Source organism: Phoenix dactylifera, chromosome 4, assembly GCF_051530095.1.
Source record: "Phoenix dactylifera cultivar Ajwa chromosome 4, Ajwa_hap1_PhDact_Kaust_v1.1, whole genome shotgun sequence".
In the NCBI taxonomy this organism is placed as follows: Eukaryota; Viridiplantae; Streptophyta; class Magnoliopsida; order Arecales; family Arecaceae; genus Phoenix; species Phoenix dactylifera.
Window position 1 is genome coordinate 46,844,947 of NC_143193.1, and position 25,404 is coordinate 46,870,350.

General features: G+C 38.0%; 1 protein-coding gene across 4 annotated transcripts; it reads right to left on the minus strand.

Moving 5' to 3' along the window:
• Positions 1-1,043: 1,043 nt before the first annotated feature.
• On the minus strand, positions 1,044-24,952 carry LOC103714504 (protein SEMI-ROLLED LEAF 2-like). Of its 4 annotated transcripts, XM_008801782.6 has the most exons (21): positions 24,799-24,952; positions 24,183-24,641; positions 23,031-23,105; positions 16,118-16,233; positions 12,861-12,975; positions 12,585-12,713; positions 11,511-11,558; positions 6,725-6,918; positions 6,446-6,639; positions 6,050-6,342; positions 5,630-5,779; positions 5,072-5,518; positions 4,805-4,954; positions 4,400-4,475; positions 3,487-3,614; positions 3,165-3,365; positions 2,885-3,025; positions 2,669-2,797; positions 1,619-1,822; positions 1,365-1,503; positions 1,044-1,260 (listed from the first exon to the last, which is right to left on the minus strand). In XM_008801782.6, the coding sequence occupies exons 2-20, from the start codon at positions 24,315-24,317 to the stop codon at positions 1,381-1,383; spliced, it is 3,048 nt and encodes a 1,015-aa protein (XP_008800004.3). In that variant the 5' UTR covers positions 24,318-24,641; positions 24,799-24,952; the 3' UTR covers positions 1,044-1,260; positions 1,365-1,380. The 4 variants fall into 4 exon arrangements, with proteins under 4 accessions (XP_008800004.3, XP_008799995.3, XP_089786324.1 ...); XM_008801773.6 differs by having other exon boundaries at positions 1,044-1,503; XM_089930198.1 differs by lacking the exons at positions 24,183-24,641; positions 24,799-24,952 and having other exon boundaries at positions 1,044-1,503; positions 16,131-16,233.
• Between the last annotated feature and the right edge of the window lie 452 nt (positions 24,953-25,404).

The following is a 25,404-nucleotide window of genomic DNA, read 5'->3' on the forward strand; positions in this document are numbered from 1 at the left end:
ATATTTTCCTCTATTTTAATTTCTTCTTCCTGATTTTAATTTTTCTATATATGTGTATATATATATATATATATGCATGTATATTGTACGTATATGTGTGTGTCTATATATATATATATATATATATATATATATATATGGCTCATAAATAAAATTTAGGTTGGAATAGAAGGTTGAATATGGATCCATATAAGTCAGCTGCGTATAATTTTTCTTTTCAACTTCATTACAAATGGATCGAGGACTTATTTGGTTATTTACCTAACCTGACTCATCACCATCTCTAAGTCATACACAAAATAACACATGAAAACAGTGTTTTGATGTGGTAAATTGGGTCAACATGATGTCAATCTTGGGAGTCAGGTGGGTTAAGCGAGAACTAATGGCTCCAACCAGTTGAAAGTATGGCCTCATGGGACAACAACAGAATTAAAACAAATTTGCAGAACTATATAAACTAACCTCCATGGCGGCCAAAAGAGCATAATACTAGCTTCTATAGAATCATGCTTATGAAGTGCGCACACATCAAAATGAATGAACTTTAAATAGTGCTCTCCTCAACTTCTTAAATTTCTATGTATGCGAGATCCATAATCTCATTACTAAATACTGTATCAATACCTTATCGATTTGGCACAATATATAGCCTATACCGAAAAAGCTCTCTAACTATTTTTCTTATTTTTTATCTCGGTACGTCTCGATACATATTAGTATATTTCAGTACAAATCAATACGCACCTTGATATAGGGTGATATGGAGCTTGTACTAATTCAAAGTTGAGTTTTGTAATAGTTTGCTTCTGGCGCGGTATCGTATGCCCCGTGTTAGGCAGCACTGGGATGATATGGCAGACCATGCATGTATGAATTATTCATAGATTGTACTGCCTATTATCTGCATTTTATAGCTGACCCCTGAACCTAACATGGCCAATTTTCACTTAATTTCCAGCCAAGCAGCAAGACCCAGGAGGTTTAAAAACTGAGCCTGAGGAAACTTCTGCCCTGACTCAGCAGCATCCAAAATCTGTACATGAGTTGTGAACATTTATCAGCACCTTGTCATCTTACATGGTATAAATATTCTTTACTTGTACATTTTCCCTTTGTACCTTTCAAATCGATACATTTTACATTTGACTTCCTTATTAACACGGTTTTATTCACATCCAAAAAAATGCTTAGAGAAAACAACTCTCAGAAGAATGTTTGAAGGGACTCTCTCAGAAGGGGCAGCATCCAACTTTCCCCCTATTCACCATGTACATGGAAAAAGAACGGTAAACAAAAGATAAGAAGGAATATCATTTGAGGCATTCAAGACTGCATGGCTAACGTTAATTACATGCATGTACCATGTCAAGGACCTCTTTAACATCCAGCGGCTATCAAGAATTTGTCATACGGGCTTGAAGGTGGCAACCTAACCGACTTCTCACACTCATTGATGATTGAATCATAGCACCGAATGCTCTCCACAGGGCAATGCGCACTCTGTTGAAAGTGATCAAGGAGTTGAGTTAGAAGCAATGTACTCTAAGATGTTTTTGACAGAAGTCGATACAAAGTATACTTAGTGAGCTCCGGGAAATGTTAACTTTTGACTTGCCTCTGGTGGAAGTACAGAGTCATTCTCATTCTCTTTGGATGATTCCGTTTCTAAGCCTTCCTGCCGATGCTTGAAGCTCAGAAGCACTGACATCTTCTTTTGTTTTCCCATCACAAGCGCTTCACACTGGCTCTTCATTTTGTCGTATGGCACAGTAGTCGTCAAAAATGGTAAGTCAGCAACTTGCCGTGCTGTATCAAGGACCTGCATGGAGTATTTGCTCAGCTCAACTTACAATCTAATTAAACAAGTCAAAATCAGCACTTTAAAAATGATTCTTCCCCACCACAAGTCAATTGAAAGTTAACGCAGATGTCCTGAGGATATTATTATATAACCAGCTTTTTTATCTAGGTTAAATGAATTTCAAAAATAGTTGAGAACTTGAGATAATCATTTAGAGAATAGGTTCAGGAAACAGTAATCACCTTCATAAGGCTAATAAGATCAAAGTTGTGTTCTGAAGAATGTATGACAAACTTAACCAATGTATGAGAATACAAAGAAGGTCTGCAGCATCACCTCCAAAATTATGGAGTGCAAAAACCTTGTACAAGCACATTTAGCCCTTGACTAATTATTCTAGATTAGTTTCTTCAAGGAATGTGAAAATTCATGTTTTACCAAAAGGAAATAAAGTAAATCCAAGGATGCAACATTAGCTCACTCCTGCATCTTTGCTTTATTATGAAGTGATAAGAGAAAAAGTTGGTATCTACATCCATATACAATGTATACCATAGTGCTTTACTAATTCACATCTTAAAAAGCCCTAGTCAAATTTCACATGTAATTGCTTCTCTATAAAGGACTAAGAGAATGAGTCAAAAGACTCATTTCTGTATTGCATCTTACAAATGCATGCATGATTGTACACGTGTACATAGTACCTCACACAGTATCTCAAGATGCATATTAAATTATACTAAACTATGACTAAAGTGCATTTCTGGATAATATAAAGCCATAATGATCCCAAACTCGTTGGTTAATGTCAGAGATCAGATACAATTCAGTATCTTGGCTAGTGGTTTCAAAAAAGTGACTTACGGATTCCATTAATTGATTGACACCAAGGATATCATGATCATTTGTAGACTCTGACACTCTGCTCTCTGACTGGCTCCCACATGTTTCAGAAATTGGATCTATGTCTTCCAAGACATCAGGAGGCCAGAACTGATAAAAAAAACCTCAGATATGCTCAAAAACCATATCTCAACAATATAAATCATAAATTATAGTTTGAATACTCTGAGAATGGACCTCATCAAGAGTTTGAAATTCCTTCTGAGCAAATGGTGAACATAAATTTGGCGTCTCTGCAAACAATGGAACTCCAAATGGAAAGGCATCATCTGGTGAAAACCCCTGTAAGAGTTGCTCTTTGATGCTCAATAATTCTTTCTGCACATGAATTTCAAACCTGTCAGAGTTCTTTTTGTTTTCCTTCATGTCGTTTGGTTGGGGGTTTTGTGAGTGCGGGTTTTTAACTCACTGTGAACATGTCATCATATTATTGCACGGATGTACCCACAAATATTACCTCTGGTAATTTTTCAAACTTATTCACCAAGTGGAATATCACAGTTTCTTTTAGTTGCATGTCATCAACATCTATTGCTGCAAGAAACTTCAAAGCAGCAATTTCATCCTCCTCTGATCCAAAGATTGCCTTCCCAACAGAAGATGCAACATAATTGGCTTGCAGCATGCTATCTTCAACCAGATGAAGAAAAGGATCAACCTGTAAAGTAATCTGCATCTATGAATCACATGAAGAGATAATTGACTAGGAAAAAAAAGATTTTTTGAACATATCAATTATTCAAAGCATAAACAGTTAAACAGGTTACTAAGCTACGAACCGCTTTATCTGAGATCAGCGCTTTTACAACAGGAATCAGTTGTGGAAGATCGCCTGCTTTTGCTGAAAAGATTAGCATAGATGACGCCAAGGTATGTAGAGACCTTCTTCGAGATGGCTGCAAACAACCTACATAGTATATAACATCAGGATGTCATGCGTTAATCATATACACTTTTCGGCATTCATCATGAATCCTAACCAACCAGAGTGAAAATTGCAGCATCAATTAGAGATATAACAGGCAATGAGTACTACGAGTGAAAGTTTACAACTAGCCTATGACAAAGTAAAGCTAGCTTGAAGCATGCATGATTTTGCTAGCACGGACTACAATATGATTTGAATATTAGGTCACATCCTATATATAATTAAAAAGCTTAAGAAGAAAAGAAATGTGTTTGTGCGGACATCAAACCAATTCTTAACAATTATTACCAAGCTTAGACAATAAACTCATCTTGAATCAGCATAGCTTCAAGAATATTATTATAAATGTCATAGAAGTCCTTTGCGGTTATTCGTACTAGTAAGAGTATGTTGCATAATTCCAGAGTTCATGTTTTAAGACATTTTACTTTACATTGCAAAAGGTTCACTTTGCCATGCAGTTCCATGTGAATTAGCAAGATCCCTTGTGGCTATATCCATATATGGGAAACATAACATGGAGAAGAATATAATTTCAATGCAAAATATCTATAGAAAGTAAAAAGGTCACAGGATATCCTCGACAAATATAGAACCCTAAAAAATGTTCTGAACCAGAAATGTCATGCACATATTATATCAGAAATGCCGGGAATACAGTACCTCATTCAAGTAGAAAACAACTGCCAGCGATTTTTGAAAATATTTTCACTTAATGATGGTCTTTGAGAATGAAAATGTAGCATCATGATCAAAGGACTTACTTTCTTTGTCCAGAGAGATGCTCCTCAGAGAAAATGCTAACTGAAAACAGCGAACTAGAGCCACATGGCTAGATGTCTGTCCCAGAAACATCGAATCATTAGACCAAATAAAGCCAATAGAAACTATAAATAATGGAAGATGGTGACAGTTTAAGATTTCAGAGTCAACTATAATTGGCAATCATTAATGGAAAATTTCTCCCACTATTTGAGAAGTAAACATTTCAGAAAACCTAATAGCTTGAAGAGGTTTTGACTTAATAATATTGATAGCTTGAGAAATTACGCTAATATACTTAAATCAGTAGAAAGGTTTTCATAAACTAGAAATGTCCAACAAGATATAAAAGCTTATTGTTATTATCTGCTAGCACAACTATAGCAAGTTGTTCACCATAAACTTACTTTTTTTCGTGAAAACAATAAAGCAAGATTGAAACTCTGTGCCATTGCTTCATAATTTCCAGGAGTGTTTTCTTCTAATGTTGCCTGTGCCCAGATTGACGATAGCAAAAGATCCACTTGGTGACTACTCAACCTCAAAGATGTCATCTCCTGAAGGACAAGCACGGATGATATAACTACGGGGCAGAAAATTAATGACAAGGTAGTCACATGTTAAAATGAGAATTAAGACAGTCACATGCACATAATAAAATCAAGAGCCCGTACTTCCTTTTCAGACTCAGTAACAACCCTTCCACCAAAAACTGCACATGGGGGAGCAAGTTTGATGCTGCGCCGCTCGCTGCGAGATGGATGAACCACATCCCATTTTATATCATCATTCACTAGTTGGCATTCTTCCTCTTTCATTCCTTCTACTCCAGCATCTGATGTATCACTCCTACCCGAGTACAAGTTCTGGATGGAATAATCATTCTTCCCCATCTTCTCCAAGATTGCCTCTGTAGAGGCGAAACCTGAAAGAGATACAAAAAGTGTACTCTGTGGATCGTATCCCTTCTTCGGCAAAAATGGTATGAATGGAAATGGCCAAGGAGTAACAGCTGAGGCTGCAAGAACAGAACAAAAGACACGATGGGAGCCAACACGTGTTTCATGATCTGGGTGGGTCATCAGCATGAGCAATTGGTGAAACAAAGCTTCCGGGAAAGCCTGCATGACAAAATTGATTGACTAACTCAGCTATCAACATCGAGTGCTAGAATATCAGCGTATAGTTTTACACACAGAGAAAATACTGGAGAAAGATATGAATAAACTAACCTTGTTGTGATAAGATATGTTAGGGATAGAAGCTGCTATCTGTGCAGTACGATAGATAGAAGAAACTGTTGTTCTGGCTACAGCAGCGGTAGTTGAGATATTCTCCAGCACTGTAGCCATCATATCAAGTATAGGTCCAACATCCCCCACCTGTTGATCCAGCATCATTATTCATGTAAAATAATGCAAAAAACGGGGGAAAATTCCTAAAGCTGGCAGCTGAAAGCCTTCTTAGGTAATGAATCAGCCAAATCAAGAATGAATTTCAATGGAAAACCCAAAAAAAGAAAGATCGATCAAAACTTGGTCAGCATGTTCACAGATTAACATAAAAAATTAAAATTTCAAAATGAAAAACTACATAGGGTTGTTTGTCTGAGTTCAAAACAATAGTAAGAACCAAGAAGTTATAACAATAACCTTATTCAATAACTGTATGAGGCACTCTTCTAATGCAGAATAGAAAGCAGAGTTCCATTTTTTAACATCATCAACCAGGTTTGAAGCTTCAACAGAACATTGCATACATTTGCGCAAATGTCTCAATAAATCAGTTATTGCAGTAATTATGGCTACGGATGCTTGTGACCTTGCATGCTGCGCAAGATTAGTAATAACTTTAACAATGCTGATCTGCACATCAGGCTGTTTGGCAACATTCTTGTGATCTAAATGCTTGACCATAATAGACAACAGCAGATGGCTATTTTCTCCTGAACATAAAACAAAACTTTATAAATCTTTTTATAACTATAAGATCGTTTTACAACCTATTCCTCAATAAATAAAACATAGAATAATCAGATTTCCCTTTACCTGACTTTTCCACGACAACCTGCATTTCAGATAAAACAGGCCAAGCAATTCCTTCATGTGACCATTGATTCCCACTGTCTAAATTACGAAACAGGGGCTCTAAAACACGCCTGACAGTTGTTGCCTCCTTGGCTAGCTTGGCCATATTATGCAAGCAAATTTTTGACCAGTATTTTGGATTTTTTGAGTCATCTCTGTTTAGAAATGAATGCAATGGAAATTATGGAAGAAAATCATGTGAACAGTTGAGAAATATAAGACATTAATATGACTTCTCACGTTGGCTCATCTGGTTCAGCTTTGTTGCTGACACTTAATGAAGAAACCTTCTTCAGAGAACTCTGTAAGACCAAAATAGCGTTCTCAGCTCTCAGAACTTCCTGCACTGAAGAATTTTGGGGCGGAGCAAATTGCAAGACTTGATTGCATTTATCATGATGAACTCCAAAATTATCCAGGGTCACTGAAACTATCTATTACCAATCAAAGAAAAAAAGAAATAAGAAAAATGGTCACATTTGTAAAGCAAAACCATCAGCCTACCACTCATTTATCATAACAAAGTTGGAAAAAAAAAACAAGCATAATAAACTGGAAGAAGTAACAGGAGATATAAGAACAAAAAGTACAACACTACAAAAGCTCCTATTTTAACAACAGAAACATCAGGAGAATATATGTGCAAAAAAAAAAAACATAAAGAGGAAGAGAGAGAAATGGATGAAGAATTCTTAATTAGAACAAAATAAATAATTTGTTTCTGTCATCTGGGATGCCTGATTCATCATTCGATGTGCAAATAGCAATTTGACTCGTTAGCTAGTTAGCTGCTGCTGAGATCCACACTGCAGCAGTTATAGGTTCTATTACCCAAGTTTACTACTGTTCCCCTCATTCTTCTTTTAAACAATTTAATACTAGTATGGAGATGAATTCTTGAGACTTACTTGAGACTTATGCTTCATGATGAATAATCAATGATTAGTGAGATAAAGGGATTGATGAGAGGGGTTGGGGGGTTGGGAGTGTAATCTCAGGTGAAGAGTATTGGTTTTCTGCAAGATGTTAGTTACTAAAATTGTTTAAAAATGGAGAAGGGAGATTTAGATAGCAGGAAATAGAGATGATTATTGAGGTAAGTGCTAATTAGGATTCAGAGTAATTAGGATGGACAAGTCTAGGATGACAAGGGCTAGTTACATAATTAACGATCTCTATTCGAGCCAAAGTGGTTTCCTCAAAAACAGGAGGCTCATTTACTAAGGTAATAAAAAGCTTGCTCAAGGAAACCGGAAATCAGATGTTGTAACGCAGACCATAGGGTGAAAAAAAAAATCAATATCCTGGACAGTGAATAGCCTCCAGTCAAATTTTGAGTGAGCAAAATTGGGAGATCAAAGTACATTACTCTAGAGAATGGACATGAGTACCTGCATGGTTTAAATCCTGGTAGTGGTGCCCTTCTCAGTCCGACCTCAAGTTGGTCCAGTAACAAGAATGAGAAGTAAAGGAAAAAATTGCAGTTCCTGAATGCCAGGCCCTCCCAAGGATGCCCCACCAGCTCGAGAGCACCTGTCCCAAGAATCATTTTCTCATCTTGCCCCCATTTTAGTCCCATGCGCATGATCTAGGCCATACATTAGGGGGGAGGGGGGGGGGGGGGCACTTCGCAAATTCATCCCCTAACAACTTAAGCTTTCAGGCTCAACTAGTCAGTTAACACAATGATCCTTTTGAAAAATTAGATATGTTTTCTTACTCAACTTGGACCTAACCTGATCCACATGCACCAAACAAGTCTAAAATGGTCAAGCATTAGGTGACCCAACACAACCCAACCAACATGATCCAACTCAATCAAAAAATCCATGACTTTAAAATCTTAAACCCTTTATCATTCACCCGTTGCCATATTTAGATTTGTAGAATGGGTATTAAGGCTATTTATTTGTAGCTTGAAGCAAGGTCGGCAGAATTGTTCCGAACCGGGCAGTTTCAGCCGTTCCGAGCTATATCGGTGAGCCACCGGTACGGTTTCGGTAATGAAAACGAGATCCGTTGCTGGAGTCGGAGAAGAAGGAAAAAAGAAAGCAAGTGGAGGAGGGAGGGAGAGGTCGGGAGGCCGGCCTCTACTAGCCCTCCACCGGCGTCCGCCACCCTCCTCCGACCTCCCTCCCTCTCTCCCCCTTCTCTCTCTCTTTTCCTCTCTTCCATGGTACCGTGCTCTTTGTCAGTACGAGCTCGGCACGGCCCGTACTGAGTCGTGGCGCAAAAGAACCGGTACGCTGCTGATACCGGTTCCTCCAACCTTGGGTTGAAGGGCTCAATTAAAACTGAGCTATGCTCTTATCAACAATATTAGTGGTAGAATTCTTCATCAATACTTCTTTTAATTCTTTCTACTTGTTATCCATGTCATTATTAATTTTTCTTCTAAACATATAATGAATAGTTTACTTTTTATCTTGCACAAGACCTTAACGTAGACCAGGGTATGCCGTACTGGTACCGGTAGGCGTACCGGTCACCTACCGGACTGGTACGGTTCCAATTCGGAATGATTTAAACCAGTATCAAACCGGTAGAGAGGTAAAAACGCGCGCGGGGGCGCGCGTCCCACGTTAAATGCCACAGAGTGGCATTAAATATCTTTCCGCGCAGGGGCGCTGCCCCGCGCGCGTTGCTTGCGCAGGCGCGGTTCCCAGCGCTCTTCCTCGCGCGGGCGCGCTGCCTCGCGCACAGGCCAGTGCGAACCGGTCCGATTTGCACCGGTACAGAGCAGAAACCGGTCGGTTCCAGCTCCATAGGGGCCGAAACTTTTTTTCACAGCTGAACCAGACCAGTCAGGGACCGGACCGGGCCGGTACGGGCTGAACCGGCCCGTACTGGTTCAGCATACCATGTCGTGGACCTAACCTAGCCTGAATCTAAATGCATTAGGTTGGGTTGGATCATATTGGCCCAGTTCGGCCCAAATGATCCGGTGTATCTGCAAATATTTTTCATAGATCTGACCTGACCCGATGGGTCAGCAGGCTAATGGTTTAGCTCTAAAATCATGGCCTAAAAGAAAACCAAGTCAGTTCTAGGTCATGCTCACGGCTCACCTAGGCCCAACAAGGCCAATTGCAAGCCTAATTATCATTGTTAGCATCCCCACAAAAATTTGTGGCTTGCAAATGGATGGGTGAGAGCTAACTAGGATATTCCATGGACTATATAAGACCAAAATTAGATTTATTGAATCTTGCTTGGCCTAGTTTTATTATTTGAGTTATTAGTCAGGCCCATGCAAATTTCTAGTGTTTTATTTTATTTTCTGTTGTTTTGCTTGGCAATTATGCCACTTTCTAGGATATGAAGCAGTAAGTACTTTATTTTGTGTTTACTTGGGCACGAAGTAAGGGCTGACTTGTAATTAGATTTAACTGGACATGCACTTAGGTTGCAACTTCATATATAAATGATGGCTGGTCCACTCTAGGATTCTCATGTAATTTTAATGAAAGAAATTAGCCTTCTTTTCATTTGAGTTTTCCTTTGTATGATGCAAAGTCAGGTTTGAGGCCCTTTGAAGTGAGTCCATTTTTTTCTTCTCCCCTCCTCCTTCAACTTCTTTATTCTTCTCTTATTTTTTTGTTTACACAAGTACACCTTCCCCCCGGTTAAGCCTTCTACCATAAACCCCTATTTACCCCCTTCCTTCCCTTTGATCACAGCCCAACCAACAAAAGATGATGAAGAGCAAAGAGAGAGTTCACTTAGGAGATACTGTCAGCAAGATAGATATGTTCATTTGCGATAGGAGAAAATGATAGAGAAATGAAAAGCATGACAAGATGTGCCAAATCAGGGGGCTACACATAAGCATGAGATATTACACCAAGAAAGTACAAGTTGTACTGGATTAGAGAGGGTGTGCAAAATCATCTTGTTCCTTCATAAAGTGGTTCTTGTTCAAAATTTAACAAGTTAAGCCACTTCAAGTTTCTTTGAAAACTTACGTTGTAGATATAGAAAATTTAGATGTGGTTTATTACAATAAAAATACTTCTTCAAAGACCAATTTTAAGTGGAGAAGAAAGCTAACAAAAAAGAAAGAGAGTACTGAAACCAGATAGATCACCCTTGAAGAGACCACCTACCTGTTATTGATGAATTAGATAATGATGATGGAGTGCGAAAGGCATGAATGCTACCTCTATTGTCTCAGTTGCCAAGGATGTAGCAGGGATGTGAAGGACCTTAGCTTTATTGATAAACAAATGGTGCTGATCATTTTCTGTCTAATGTATTGGCTAGCAAATCTAGGTAATTGCTTAATAAGGAAATCTCTCCTTACCAAGTGTGAAGGGAATAAACCCTAGATCATGCAAGGATATTTCATGTATACAATGGCACAATACACAATATTGAATAGTTTTGGTATCTATCAACTACACAATGAAATGTGTAAGACTTTGCTTCTTGCAAAAGATTTACATATATAATGCTAGTACATGGTTTTTTCTAATTCTTTATTGGTGCTTCACATGGTTGCTGCAAGCTCTACAGATTCTGCTCGAGATGACACATTTGTCTTCTATTTGCAATTGGGAATAAGTCGGTGGAATTGGTGGAGATGGCAATATATATCAGCTATATACGTTGGTTCTATCAAGGATTTGAAAGTTAAGAAAGATGGAGGATTAAATATTTTGAAATAGTAGCCTTCATCTTCATTTTATTTTTGAAAACCAGACCATGCTGCCCAAAGTTCCTAACTTTATGTTGGGGGCATGTGGATCCCTACAGCTTCCCAGCCCAACAACAACCCTCCTAGGATTTTATTCATGTAGCTGTTTCCTTTTCTTTGTTGTACAATATTATTGCTTGTATTACTTGAAAGAAAAAATCAAAGAGCCACCAGCACCTTCTGGATGGTGAGCAAACTGTAACAAAAAACTGTCGCTGCTACAAAATAAGAAATAAATTAAAATTCAGCAAATAAAAGGTCTAAAATAGAAATATCTGAATGGGTAAAAGATTTTGACAGGAGAACTATAACAGAGAAAACAAGACTTACATCATCGAAGTCCACTGAGATATGGGAATACTCGCCCATGAACCACATCTGTACATAAAACATATCCAGGAGATTCTTAAAATTAAGAATTTGCTAGAAATTTATCTTGTAAAAACAAGGTCTCGCATATTGTGCTCAAGTTGGCATGGAAAAAACATGGACATAAAATTATCAAAATATATGAGACAACAAACTTCTTTTGACTAATAATCCAGATCATATTGAGTAGATTTACATACTAAGGAATCAAAATGTTTGATCAATCATAATACATGCTCCACTTCTACAGATACAACAAACAGTGAATCCTCATATGCATATCTGTTGTTGCTATTGACAAAAACACTGAAAATAAGCACATTGCTACATGCCACTTCAAGCCACAGACTAACAAGAAAATCGCAATAACGTAGGAATCAATTTATAAGTATATACTTTTGATTTTTGAAGAATTGGGAGTCGAATAAAATCAACTGAAATCAGATGGGTTTACATTAGCATATAACTCCCAACAAGACATGATATAAATGAGATGATAGTCACAGAAACAAATATGCACAGGGTGCACCTTTCCCAACTTGTCTATTGTAGACTATTATAATCATATGATGTATTCTAAGATATCCAACATTAGTGCAGATCCCGTTAATGTTGTTAGCCCAAAGTCTAAGGGAAGGGACATCCATGTAAGCACGTAATGATTTAAGGGATATATGCAAATAAATATTTTCAGAAGGAAAATATGTAATAAGAGATATTTTTAAGGTATATATGTAAAAATCCGTTTTTTAGCAAACTGATGAATTAATCCGCCCCACATTTCATTTAGTATGAAATGAGAGAGGTACAGAGGGGGAGAGAAATGGCCTCCCCTAGCCCCAACCTTAGCCTCTCATTAGATGGAAGTAATCCTGGATAGGCTCCAGGTAACCCCACGCAGCAAAACATGATCAAAGAAAATTATGTGGATACATTGAAGATATTATACAACAGGTAAAACTACCATCTATATGTTGTGAATATGACAAAATAAAAGTCTCAGACAAGGCATTTCGAATTAGCAAGAAGATATACCATGGAAGCAAGGGCTTGCAATCCTGCTGAACGCAATCGAAGTCCCCTTTCATCTTCTCCTAGTTCTTGACCAAGTTGACAAAGCTTAGGTACAAGGCCTTCTAAGTTGAACATATATGTGCTGTCCTTCTATTTCAAGAACATGCCATGAAACAATTCTTAGAAAATTGGTATTTGTATCATGTGATCACAAGGAACCCCTTGATCCCCCTAATGCAAATAACTCTCTCACTACATTACCAGATAGGAGTTAATACATAAAAATATGGAGCTTACCTGGCTGTTTAAGAAGTCAACAAGTGTGTGACAACCCAGAATTTGCATGTCGTCTTGACGTGTTTGATCAAAAAGTGTTCTTATGACAGACAACAAGCTAGGCGCAAAGAGTGGCCTAAAAGAAATGAAGTACACAATAAAATTCAAAAACTAAAGTAATTGGAAGATTTTATATCCAATAAAAACCAAACCTGAACAGCTAAAATAAACTAACTCTGGAATCTAACTTTCAAGAAATCAAACAAAGCAAATAGCCTAAGAATATGTCGATACTGCTCAAGTTAAAAGGCCTAAACAGATGAAACATAAACTAGATTAAATAGATAATGCTTTCCTCTCTGTATCAATTGCCACAAATATGTAGACATGCTCAATCCAATATTGATATATTAAGAAGTGGATATTACGGCTTATGAAACAATCAAGTTTCAAAAGAATGTGTTCAGGGACTAGGTCAGTCCTCTCAGAATTATCTCACCTTCAACAGTATAGGTGAAAAGCATGGAACATTGACAACACAATATAGAGGCAAAGTGAAATTGTACCATGCTTTCTCGTGCCCTTAAATTGCCTAAGTTACAATACCTTCTGCTTTTTGGGTGAAAGTTATATAGCTATTAATATGCTTGTACCAATAACCCAAGCAATTTACGAGAGCTCTAAAATAGTTCAAGTAGAAAATTCAAATATGTACATCTCAGAACTACAGGAAAAGCAAAAAAAAAAGGGTTACATTTTAGCTGTAAAATACCAAATCCCTTGTGCCAGTTTGAATTGCAAGCAACATAAACTCAAAATTCCTTCCATTGAACCTAGTTTTTTTCATTCATCACAAAACTTGAGTTTTAAGTATAAAGTATGGACTTCTAAATTAACATTTTGCATCCCGACCGACCCTTTCTGGTTACTTAAAAGTAGTACTTCAAATTCTGTACTCATAATAGAAGGTTAAAATCTCCAGAGATATTTGATGATATTCAAAAGGGTTTTTTGCATGAGTACCCTTCTAAAAATTCAAATTTGCGTGAATACCTTCTTAAAATTTATATTTATTTATGTACCCTCATAAAACACTATTTTTGCACAAATGCTCCTAATATAACAGTTCTTCTAACACCATTAATAAAAACTATATTTATTTTAATTAAAAATAAAATAAAATTTTGAAATTATTTTTTTGTCCCCCATCACGATCGCCTTATAAATGTTTCTTTTTGCACATCTATTCATTAAAGGTATTTTAGTCATTTTAATTCGAAACCATTAATTTTTTAACGGCGTTAGATGGCATGGGTACATATGCAAAAATAAGGATAAAAAAAGAGTAGAATAGAAAAACAAGTGTTTTACGAGGGTATAGATGCAAATATTAATTTTGGAAGGGTACTCATGCAACATTCGATGTTTACGAGGGCATTCATGTAAAAAACCCCATTAAAAAATATTACAAATACACACAGTCACAAACCTATTTTCTCCATTAAAATTTTATTACATTGTTCCATTCTCATCCAAGATTGTTTTCTTAGATGTCCGCCATGTCCCATGATTAGACCTCCAAGATTTGATGGGGCCATTGTGGTAATAACCACTGAATCTTCATGAGAATAGAAATCCAAATGGGGCTCCAAACTAATCTTGATATTGATCTGGAGCATTGGATTGTCTGACAGATTAAGTAAAATGACAGATCCAATCAAATCAAAGAAGAATAAATGATTCTGTTGTTGACAAATAATCCAGAATGGAAATTTGTGGTTCACTTGATGAGTGACTTGGTAATGACTAATTTTCATAATATTATAACCATTCATTGCAGAATCTCTTGTTAGACTTGATGATAGTTTTCAGCTTTTCAGCAGTCATTCCTTAAAGCCCAATAGATGGATCCTTGTTGGGAGTTTTTCATCCTGCAATCAGCTTTTTTCATTCCATGATATTGTTGACAGATGAATTTTTAAACAAACATTAGTAGACTGTCCATGTCCTCCCAAATATCACTCTTTGACATCTGCTCAACTTTATCCAAGTCTTTTATCCACTATGTTGATCCTCAGATAGAAGCCCCCAAAAATGTGCTGAAATTCATTTCAATTTTTCTGGTATAGATTGTAACTATGTTTGTCAATATCTACATGTAAGATCCTTCACTTTGTTACTAGGTATATCTGAGTTCTGATTTACGAGAAGAGCAAACTAGCTTCTGTGTTATTAGACAAAATGAAGAGGAGAGAAAGGGTAAACAATTCATTGGAGTCAAATGACACAGAAGGAAGATACCTTTGCAGAATTTTACTATGATAAGATTCTAGGTCTAAAATTTACAAAAGTGGGCCACTATATTAAGACAAATGGACAAGCATATTGACAAGTGTAGGAATCCTTATACTTTCTTATTTTGGGTAAGAACCATATTACATTGAAATTTCCAAATGAGGTTGATCTCATAAGTCATAACTATCATAGTGATGAAAGGTCCGTCACATAAAATGAATAAAATGAAAGAAAGGAAAGACAAAATGATATGGGGAAATATCATTCCCAAATAGATAAAATTATATATGTTAAGGCTTTTAATAAGTCATCAGTAAGCTAATTTTGACTCTTTAGATCTACTTAAAAGAAGTTGCCCCAAAAGTAATTCCGATAAATTAAAGCTTTATATAGAATATATATCACATGTCATTAAAGGAATTAGTCAAAAATTAATAAGATATAGTCCTAAAAAAAAATCTAAGACTAATGACCCATCTAATTTTCTATGTTTGTTCATTGAAAAATGCAGGACTCTAGAAATGAAGGGAGATTAGAGGGAAAGGAAATAAAAACGAGGGGTTGTATGAATTATGAAACTTCAAAGTATCTTCTAAAGACATATGGATATTGGCATGCTAATTGTGCAAGTTCGATGGGTTCTGTATTCATATGTTAACTAGTATATTCGTAATAATCTTTAGCAGAAGTTGGCATGACCTAATTCAGTGTGCATCTTTATATTATTAGAGATTCATTGCCAGTCATGCTTCACTGTTACCCTCTCCGAAGATGGAAAACGACTAATGTTATTTCTGGAAACAAAAAAAGGCTTATTGCATTAAATTTATGATGGACACATGAAAGCATGAGAAACATTTCAACGATATCAAGACAAAGTGAATCCAAGTGAGATGAAAGGATATATAGACTTCAACATCTGACAGGACAAAACCTTATTCTCTAGCAGAAGCTCAGCATGAAGAAGAATAAATCAAACTTACATCTGCTCCTTACATGAAGCTAGCAGTTTCCTGTAGATGCATGGCACTACTTTTGCCAGAGAAAAGTCTTCTTTCCGCAATGCTTTATAAAATTTCTGCTCTAAGAACTCTGTTATCTGCAGAGAAGGAAAGCAGTGCGAGTGACAGAATTCAATTTTATCAATGATTCTCGAGCTTCAATTGAGCACACAAAGAAGCAAGTCACAAGTAGAATAGTGCTCTCCATATTAGTTTACTGTATTAACATCAGATATACAATGATACTTTGAGGTACAGATATTACTTTTTTTTATTTTGAAAATATTCAAAAGAAAAGGCATAAATAACTTCAACAAGATAGTGAATGGAAACTCAATCACCTGCTTTGTTCATAATAGCCAACCCAACAGAAAATGACAATCAATAAGAATGAATAAAACTTTAGCAAAACTTTATACAACATTCCATATGTAAAAACGGATGCTCAATTTCTTGAATTGCCGTTTCAAGAGTATGAATAGAACTCTTGCCTCAAACATCAATCATAATGTATCTCCTATCAGATCTTAATCATTTTTTTATTGAAACACCTATAAAAAATTAATATTATGCATTTCCGACAAAAAACATCATAACAGAGGAAATGTTGATATACTTAGTAATTTATAGGCATATTATTCAGATTTCAGAAAATATAATTTTCTGATTGTAGCCAAAAACTTCAAACAAGCCATCAACTGACACTTATAATTTTATAATGAAAAGGACATATTGTTAACTAACCAATGTTACATGCACATTCGGACCATTTAGTCAATACTTGCAATCCAAAAGCACCACATCACTGTATGCATAATGCATGATTATTTGTTGCTACAGAAGCTGGATAGAATGTATATGCATTGCAATCACAACTTTCTTAAGCCTGAAAACATTCGGAATTATGATATAGGAAAGGGCATTGACATTGCACAAAAACTATTGTTGCCAGAGTAATTTAATATTATATATGTATACATCTTTGCTCTTCTCTAACATTAATGGGAGACTTTTAATCTAGATCGATTTTGTAAGTTGAGCTGCAAAAAGGTTGAGTCAAACCAAGATATGCTTGACCCTGGCACGACCTGATTTCACATTGGGGTCATGATTTTGGGCCTAAAACTGACCCATTAGCTTATCGGGTCGGGTGGGGTCCATAGAAATGATTTTAGATTCAGCAAGTCATTCAAGTCTGGTCGGGATCCTATATGACCTGGACCCCACTTGAAATGTCTAGGTTCAGGTTGAGATAGGATTGGGCCCGATTTGTTGTTTGAGTTAAGCATCTAGCTATTCTTTTATTGCTAAATTAATTAATAATTAAATATAAAATCGCTAGAAATTTAATAAAACTAAAAAGAGCCAACTTAAATTTGAATTTTCATTCAAAAACTTTTAATTTCATCCAAGTAATTGATTATTCTTAAGTTTATAAACTACGATTTTCAATATATACTGATATATTCATATACTTGAGAGCATTATAAATAAGAATCTACCAAAACAAACAACGACATATGAATGTTTGAATATAATTAAGTAAAAATAGATGAGAGGAGAAGTGGTTGTTGAGATGAAAAGAAAGGAATTGGTTTAGATGAGAGTTTATTCAATGAATTGGGAAAGATACTTAAAGTGAAGGATAAAGAGGTTTACATGATTCAAGTTTTTGGATCAAGTTAGATCAAGTTCGGGTCGGGTCCCTTTTTGTTGACCCAAATTAGACTCGGATGATATATGGGTAAGGTCAAATTGCAAAATACAAGACCCAAACCTAACCCAAATTTTAGATTGAGTTCAATTTTTGAACCTAACCCTGTCCACGAGTCTACAAATATGGATCAGGTCAGGTCATGGTCGACCTGACCCATTTGTAGCCCTATTTGTTAGAGATACATACTCTATATCTCGTATGTCTAGTCCTTGTACATATATATATAATAATATATATATTATCATACATATTAGGTGACCATGGTGATATTGTATAACTTATCTTAGACTATATCCTTATGGAAGGATGATCTGGTGGTGTAGAACCAAGTCCGGGAAGGCAGACTTCAGTGAATACGATGTACTCACGTTGCAATTTTAAATCAGGAACAGAAGAAGAGGGAGAAGAGAAGGAGGAAGACGAGGAGAAGAAGGAGAAGAGAAGAAGAAAGGAGGAGAAGACGTGGGGGAAAAATTTCTTAAACTTTCATTAACCCTAATCAACATAAAAGTTTCCTATAAATAGGGCCCAATAAGAACAATTAAAATAAAACCCCTTACACAAAATAATGCCCAATAAACCCACAAATAAGCCCTAAAATGCAAATAAGCCCAGAAATAAAATAAACCACAAATAAACCCTAAAATGCAAATAAACCCAGAAATAAAAATAAACAAATATGCAAATAAAATGGGGACCTAGCTGATGTCCCCATCAACTCCTCCCGGGTGGGAAAAACTCGACCCAGTCGAGTGTAGATCTGGCCGGCTGTCGTACTGCTCCAGAAGATCAGGGTCAAAGCGCTGCAACTCAACTCGCGAAATCCACGTCATATCTGATTCGGGTCGACCTTTCCACCGAACAAGATAACGTTGGTAGCTTCCTCTCCTGGTAGATATAACCTGCTCATCTAATATATGTTCTATGTGTTCTCTGTGGTGAATGCAGTCGACCAGAAACGTCCGTGGTAGAGTCTCGAACACGAAATCAGTACCGGGCGAAGTTAGCTGGAACCGTGGACCCGGGGCTGCAGCACAAAAGCCTTCTGAATTTCTGGAAGGGGCTGAAGAAGATGCTGAATCGGGCTAGTAAAAGGATCCGCGGCCAGTTGGGCTTGGACCGCGCTACAGTACAGCGCGCGGGCTGGGCTGGCGGCCTGCTGCAAGGAACTGGACCAGGCTGGTCGGGCTCGAATGTGGCCTGATGGGCAAGTGAAAACAGGGCCAGATCTGTTGGGCCCAACTGTACCTCGGGTGAATTTGGTGGGTGACCCGGCTGAGTGCAAGAAGGGGAAAGAGAGGTTGATGGTGCTCGGCGAGAGAAGGGAGCGGCCGAAAGGAGAAGTGCTCGGCTGAGGGGGCGCCGAAAACGGAACCGGCGGCGGTCTTCCAGCGGCGGGTGTGGTGGTGGGTGCTCGGAGAAATTGCAGCGAGAGGAGAAGAGGGGGTCGAGTGAAGTGTTGGGGAGGTGAAGCGGTTTGGGGAGAAATGGGAGAAAGTGACGGCGACGGCGAGAAGGCGGGCAGTCGACAGCGGGGAGCTGGGGTGTCGGGCGATGGCGATGGAAAGAAAGGAAAATAGACGGAGGCGGAGGCGGGCGCGGGAGGCGGCGACAATGGAAATCGTCGGGGTTCGGCGACACGGCGGAGGCGATGGAGGTGGCGAAGGCGGAGCGGTCGGAGGCGGCGCTGCAGACTGGGTTCGGCGACGGCGGCGAAGGAAGCGGCGGTGGCGACGGCGGCGAAGGAAGCGGCGGTGGCGACAGCGGTGCGGCGGAAACCCTAGGGTTTCTTTCGGCAGAAACAAAGGTTAGCTTTTTTTTTTTTGAACCTTAACGGGTTCGGGTTATCGGGTTCGGGTTTGGAATGAGACCCGCTCCGATAACTGTGAAACTCAGCACGTGCAGATCACGTGCCAATTTTTTTTTTTTTTTTTGGGACCCGGGTTACCGGGTTGTGGGTAACGGGTTTAGAACCTACCCGTTACCGTAACTTCTTCAACCTCCCGATCGATTCGGGAGGGCGTTCCGGTCGCTTCGGCGGTGGTTGCAGAGCGGCCGAACGGAACGGCGACGGAGCTCGCAACCGTGGCTCCGTTGTCGGTGGCGACAGGCGGCGGCTGGTTGTGGTGGCGACCGGGATTCCCTTGTGCGCGGTGGTCGGCGGGTGCGTCGACAGTGCCGAGGGACAAGGTTGAAAATAGATCGGCGACGCTCTTCTTCTTTCCGGCAGCGGGAGTCACTCGTGGCCCTTCGACACGCTCCGGTGTCCGTGGTCGAGGTACGGCGTAGAGCTCGTGCGCCCACAGGAATCCGGGGATCCGGCGACGCTCGGTCATACACCAGCTGACAGTGGTTGCAGGTGGTGGGGGCAGCGGCGACGACTGATGGCGGAGGCAGGATCAAGTGCGGCGACGAGCAGGGAGAATCCGACGCAGGGACTGTTGCTCTTTCTTCTCTCTCGGCTACAGAATTTTTTTTTTTGTTGAGCAGAACTGACAGAGGGAAAGGCCCTGTTCTCCTTGAAGCACCGTGAGAACCGAGGGAAAGGAAGGTTGTTGTTGGATCGGGGCTTTGGCAGCAGGGGCAAAACCAACCTGGCTCTGATACCAAGTTGGTGTAGAACCAAGTCCGGAAAGGCAGACTTCAGTGAATACGATGTACTCACGTTGCAATTTTAAATCAGGAACAAAAGAAGAGGGAGAAGAGAAGGAGGAAGACGAGGAGAAGGAGAAGAGAAGAAGAAAGGAGGAGAAGACGTGGGGGAAAAATTTCTTAAACTTTCATTAACCCTAATCAACATAAAAGTTTCCTATAAATAGGGCCCAATAAGAACAATTAAAATAAAACCCCTTACACAAAATAATGCCCAATAAACCCACAAATGAGCCCTAAAATGCAAATAAGCCCAGAAATAAAATAAACCACAAATAAACTCTAAAATGCAAATAAACCCAGAAATAAAAATAAACAAATATGCAAATAAAATGGGGACCTAGCTGATGTCCCCATCATCTGGCCATTACCATCTACCACTCCATGTTACATGGTATCGAAGCCATAGTTATCACTAATCAAACAATATTATAGATACCATGTCAGCTTGATCGGTTTGGTATTTAATCCTAACACTCAACACCTCATCAACTAACAAGATAGTTGTTGTTAGGACTCTTAGCTAAGATCTGCAATCTTAGTATCGGGTACCATACCGGCACTTTACCAGTTTGGTACCGTACAATTAATACGACACAATATACACCCCGAACCGAGATATCGGTATGATCAATATGGCACAATATGATCTACTTCTGGTGGCCCAACTCCTCAGGCCAATCATTGTGTGGTCATGATAGGAGGCTACGCAATAGAGAGAACAGAGGATATGCACTTTTTGCCTTCATCCATACTTCAACATCCCATACATCATGACTTTAATTTCCTTCTCTTTATTTCTCACGTACTTTCCTTCCCATTCAAATCCACATTATTGTCTAGAATAGTTACCATTTTCAGAATTTACAATTCCTTGATGCCTTAATAAAAGTAATTGCTAATTACCTCCTTTCTTGCTGAGTGACTAACTATATCCACCAACTCAAATACCACGCTGCTCCATGCAGCACTCATCTCTCAAGCCGTGCATCATGTTTTAAGTTTCTACCAACCTTGTTACTTATTGTTTCCCCTTCCTCGCATGACTCCAATTGTCCTCACTTGTTGATCATTCACAATTTTTTTCCTCCAAAAATAATCCAGAAGTCCATATAATCTCAATTCTCCACATGACCTTATTATTTAGGTATAAGGTCCACAAATTTCCTTTAAAACATTGGTTTTGTCGGTTATGATTTAGTTATTGCTTTGGTATGCATTTCAAGCCTTCTTCAGATTTAATCATCTTATATACAACATCTCTCCACAAGAAAAATGAATCATCTGGCATATTGTCACAATTTTCCAGACCTTGATAAGTGGCCCCTTCATCCTGGCCATGGTACGTTATACCGTATCAAACCGAGCAGTATGGGGCATATACCTACCATACTGGTTCAATACTAGTACACGACATGAGGGGTATACCGACACTCGATATGCCGAACCGGCCCCCATACCAGGTGTACCAACACAGTGACCAAATGGCACCGATACGGAGTCCGATACTGAGACGACGTGCCTTAATCTTGGCCACATATCTAGCCCTAGCTTTCCTTGTTTGGTTCTAATGTTCCAACTCTAGCAAACTCTTAACTTGAACTTAGGAAGGTCCCTAGGCCTTCATTTTTTTCATTAGTAAAATTGTCTTTTGTCTTTTCCAATTTATAGTTAGTATTTCATCTATAACCTAAATATATGGTAATAATATGTGGAATAATGCAATTATTCATCCTGAGGCAGCAAATAGCCAAATTTATACAATTACAATTGACAACAACCACACACACACACACACACATATATATATATAAAAGACACAAAAAGTATACATGGTCAAACTATGTGATGTAGTGAGGATATATATTAACTAATTGAACCAAGTTGACTAGTTAAAGTTAGTAACTTTTAGGAACTAGATATGTATTATCATCCACAAAAAAAATACTTATTTAGGTACCATATATTTTAGGTATAATAGATGTATTGATAAAAGCACAAAATTGTACTTAAAGCATTAATATTTCAATGTGTTATTACACCAATATTGTCAACACCTGGTACAACTCAAGAAAGTGCACTCCATATGTTGAGACAGGCATCAATCCTTGTCATTATGCTTCACATCAAGATCCTAAAATCAAAGTGCCCAGACAATAGAGCTAGGAAAAGGCTCGCATGAACAATCACAATATACCCAATTGTTGCAAATAGATGCAATCAATTGGTGCCAATGCTTTTTTTTTTTTTTTGTTGTTGAAAATCCAATGTCTTCTTCAAATACAATGTTGAATAGTTTGATGTAAAGTCTAGGTTGACATTCCACTTTGGGCTAAGTACATTCATCTAGATATAGATTTAAGGGAAAGGTTTAAACTTTAAACTTAAGATTAAGACTCTTTCCAATGATGGAGGACTTGAATCTTGCAAAGAAGATCCCTAAATCCATGAGGTAACCCACAATGTTGTTTATGTTATTTTGATATGTCATGAAAATGGAAGTCAACACAATCAGGTTTTAAATACCTTTGGTATACGCATTGGGTTTTTAGAAGCATATTCACAGAGCTTGCCGATCATCCTGTTGTTTGGTTCTCCACCCTACAATGTACAAAGGCAAGCAGCAAAAATGATAATTATAATGAGAAACATATTGCAGCCAAGATATATAACAAGGAATGAAGGTGTACAAATGGCAGAACTTTAAGAAGAGTTTCTATATTAAACTATTTTACAAGCTAAGAAAATGGGATTCTTTTCTTTTAGGAAATACTAGCATAGGGCCTAAGATATTCCTTACTGCAAAACAAAATAATTATATATGAAGGTCTAATAACAAGTTAATGGTTATGAAAAGAGTCTGATAGTATAAGCCGGGAACAGAATAAAATATATCTTGTTCAACTTAGTAGGTTCAAGACGTCGGAAGTAAAAACAAGCAAAAGAGTTGAAATTTATTGAAGCTTTTTTATGGAATAGAGGTGTAGCCTAGCATCATAGATAAGCAACTTATTCATAGGAATCAGACACCCAGTAGATTATAGGTTCATCTTCAAGTAAAAATTTTACAAATAAAGGGAAAGCACAACCCATAAATTGGATAGATCATAGTTGCAAAGTGTAAAATCCTGATCAAGAAACAACATGATAGGATCATCTTAACAGTAAGTGAAAACTCAAGCCTAATTAAAATCGTGACTGTAACTTTGCATGAGAGAGATTAGAAACCATTAAACGAGCTAAATTTCAAACCAGCTTGAAAAGAGAAAAAGAATTTGCCAAATTCTTGATGATACAAATGTTTTCCAACACTTGAAGTCATACCAGTTAGAATCAAATTGTGATAATATAAGCAAGCATATCAGGACACCAGATTCCTTAGACACATGAGCTAGTCAAGCCTAAACCAACCAAAGCAAATAGCAACTTTGACAGCTAAGAGAGAAGAACATAGTTCATTTTAGATCACAAGCTATAATCCAATACTATTAGCATAACAGAAAGAAATAAAAAGTTTGAGAAAACCCAAAATTGGACCAAATTCTTAACGCAAAGAAAACCAAAATTATATGGTGTTCAAAAACTAAATAAATTACGCCAGTTAAGTTCTAGATCAATCCAGATATGTCTAGTTAGCTGATAAAAATCTATACAAATTAGAAAGTGTAAGAGATTCACCTGAGTCTTTGGGAAGCTATCAGCAATGAGCTTCTTATACCGTTTAACAGGCTGCCTTGATCTCGCCCGCATCGAAGGGCACAGAAAACAGAGGTTACCACAAGCAGGCAAGACCTGCCTCGATACCACCCCCATTTGTATTATTTCTTTCTTTTTCTTCAAATGTCAAGCCCGGTATACAAAATTAAATCAAAAAAGGGCAAAAAATTCCCCAATAAGGTTGCCAGAAGAAGGGTTTCTTGTAATCGGGTTTTAGGGTTTCTCAAATCATTATGGTGGGAAAAAAAAAGCGAATGCCTGGCAAAATTTCCTTCTAAATCAAATCGAAACAAGGAGTCAACTAAAGAATTGTCAAATTCTAGGGGGAAATTGATTGAAAGACAAATACACCGATCAATTAGAGGTCAAAATCTCGTTATTTGGTCGAATCCGGTGCTCAATTGGACGATCGGGTCAAGCCTGCAATGACAAAACACAGAATCTCAGCCTACAATTACGGAAAAAAAACATGGAAAAAAAAGATCTTTTTCCAATGGGGGCTCCGTCTGCGCAAATTTCTCCAAGAACTGTGAACGGGAACAGGAAGGAAAAAAGAATCGAATTCCACTAAGCTCACCTCCGTCTATAGCCTCCTGGGGAGGCAGAGGCTTGAGATCCCTCAAAAATTTCTCTTTCTTTTTTTTCTTTTTTTTTTGGTCTTTTGCACTTTGCGTACAATTTAAATCAGGAAAAGATTGATATGGACAATAACGGTTGTAAAATTTTGGCGTGCCGGGGGGGGGGGGGGGGGGGGGGTTATAACGTTCTGCGGGTACCGGGTAATCAACTTACGAGTTATTACGTCCCTGAATTTTTAACGATGGCTGTGCATGGACCAGAATATCCCTGGCAACGTTGTTGATGGCTGAGGGACATGCAGACCACCTTCCTCTTTTAAACGATATACAATGGATGGTGAGAAACTGTGACTTCTTTTAGATTGCTCATGTAGATCGAAAAATGAACAAGACGGTTGATTAGGTTGCTTCCTTTACTACCCATCACTCTGGAGAAGTCTCATGGACACGATCTGATATTATACCTCCATCTTTATGCCACGTACTTCGTTGGTTGCACTAACGTGAGCGACCATTTTACTATAAAAAAAAAAAATTAGGGTTGCATCTTTCATGAAAAAAATAATGGATGTTTTTTTTGCAACATCGACTATTGGATCACACTC

Bases quoted from the DNA above. Each gene is read 5' to 3' on its own strand.
- LOC103714504 (XM_008801782.6), bottom strand. From the start codon at position 24,317: ATGGGGGTGGTATCGAGGCAGGTCTTGCCTGCTTGTGGTAACCTCTGT. The intron at 23,106-24,182 runs GTGAATCTCTTA...TGTACATTGTAG, and splicing joins ATAGCTTCCCAAAGACTCAG to GGTGGAGAACCAAACAACAG. The intron at 11,559-12,584 runs GTATATCTTCTT...TTTTATGTACAG, and splicing joins TGCAAGCCCTTGCTTCCATG to ATGTGGTTCATGGGCGAGTA.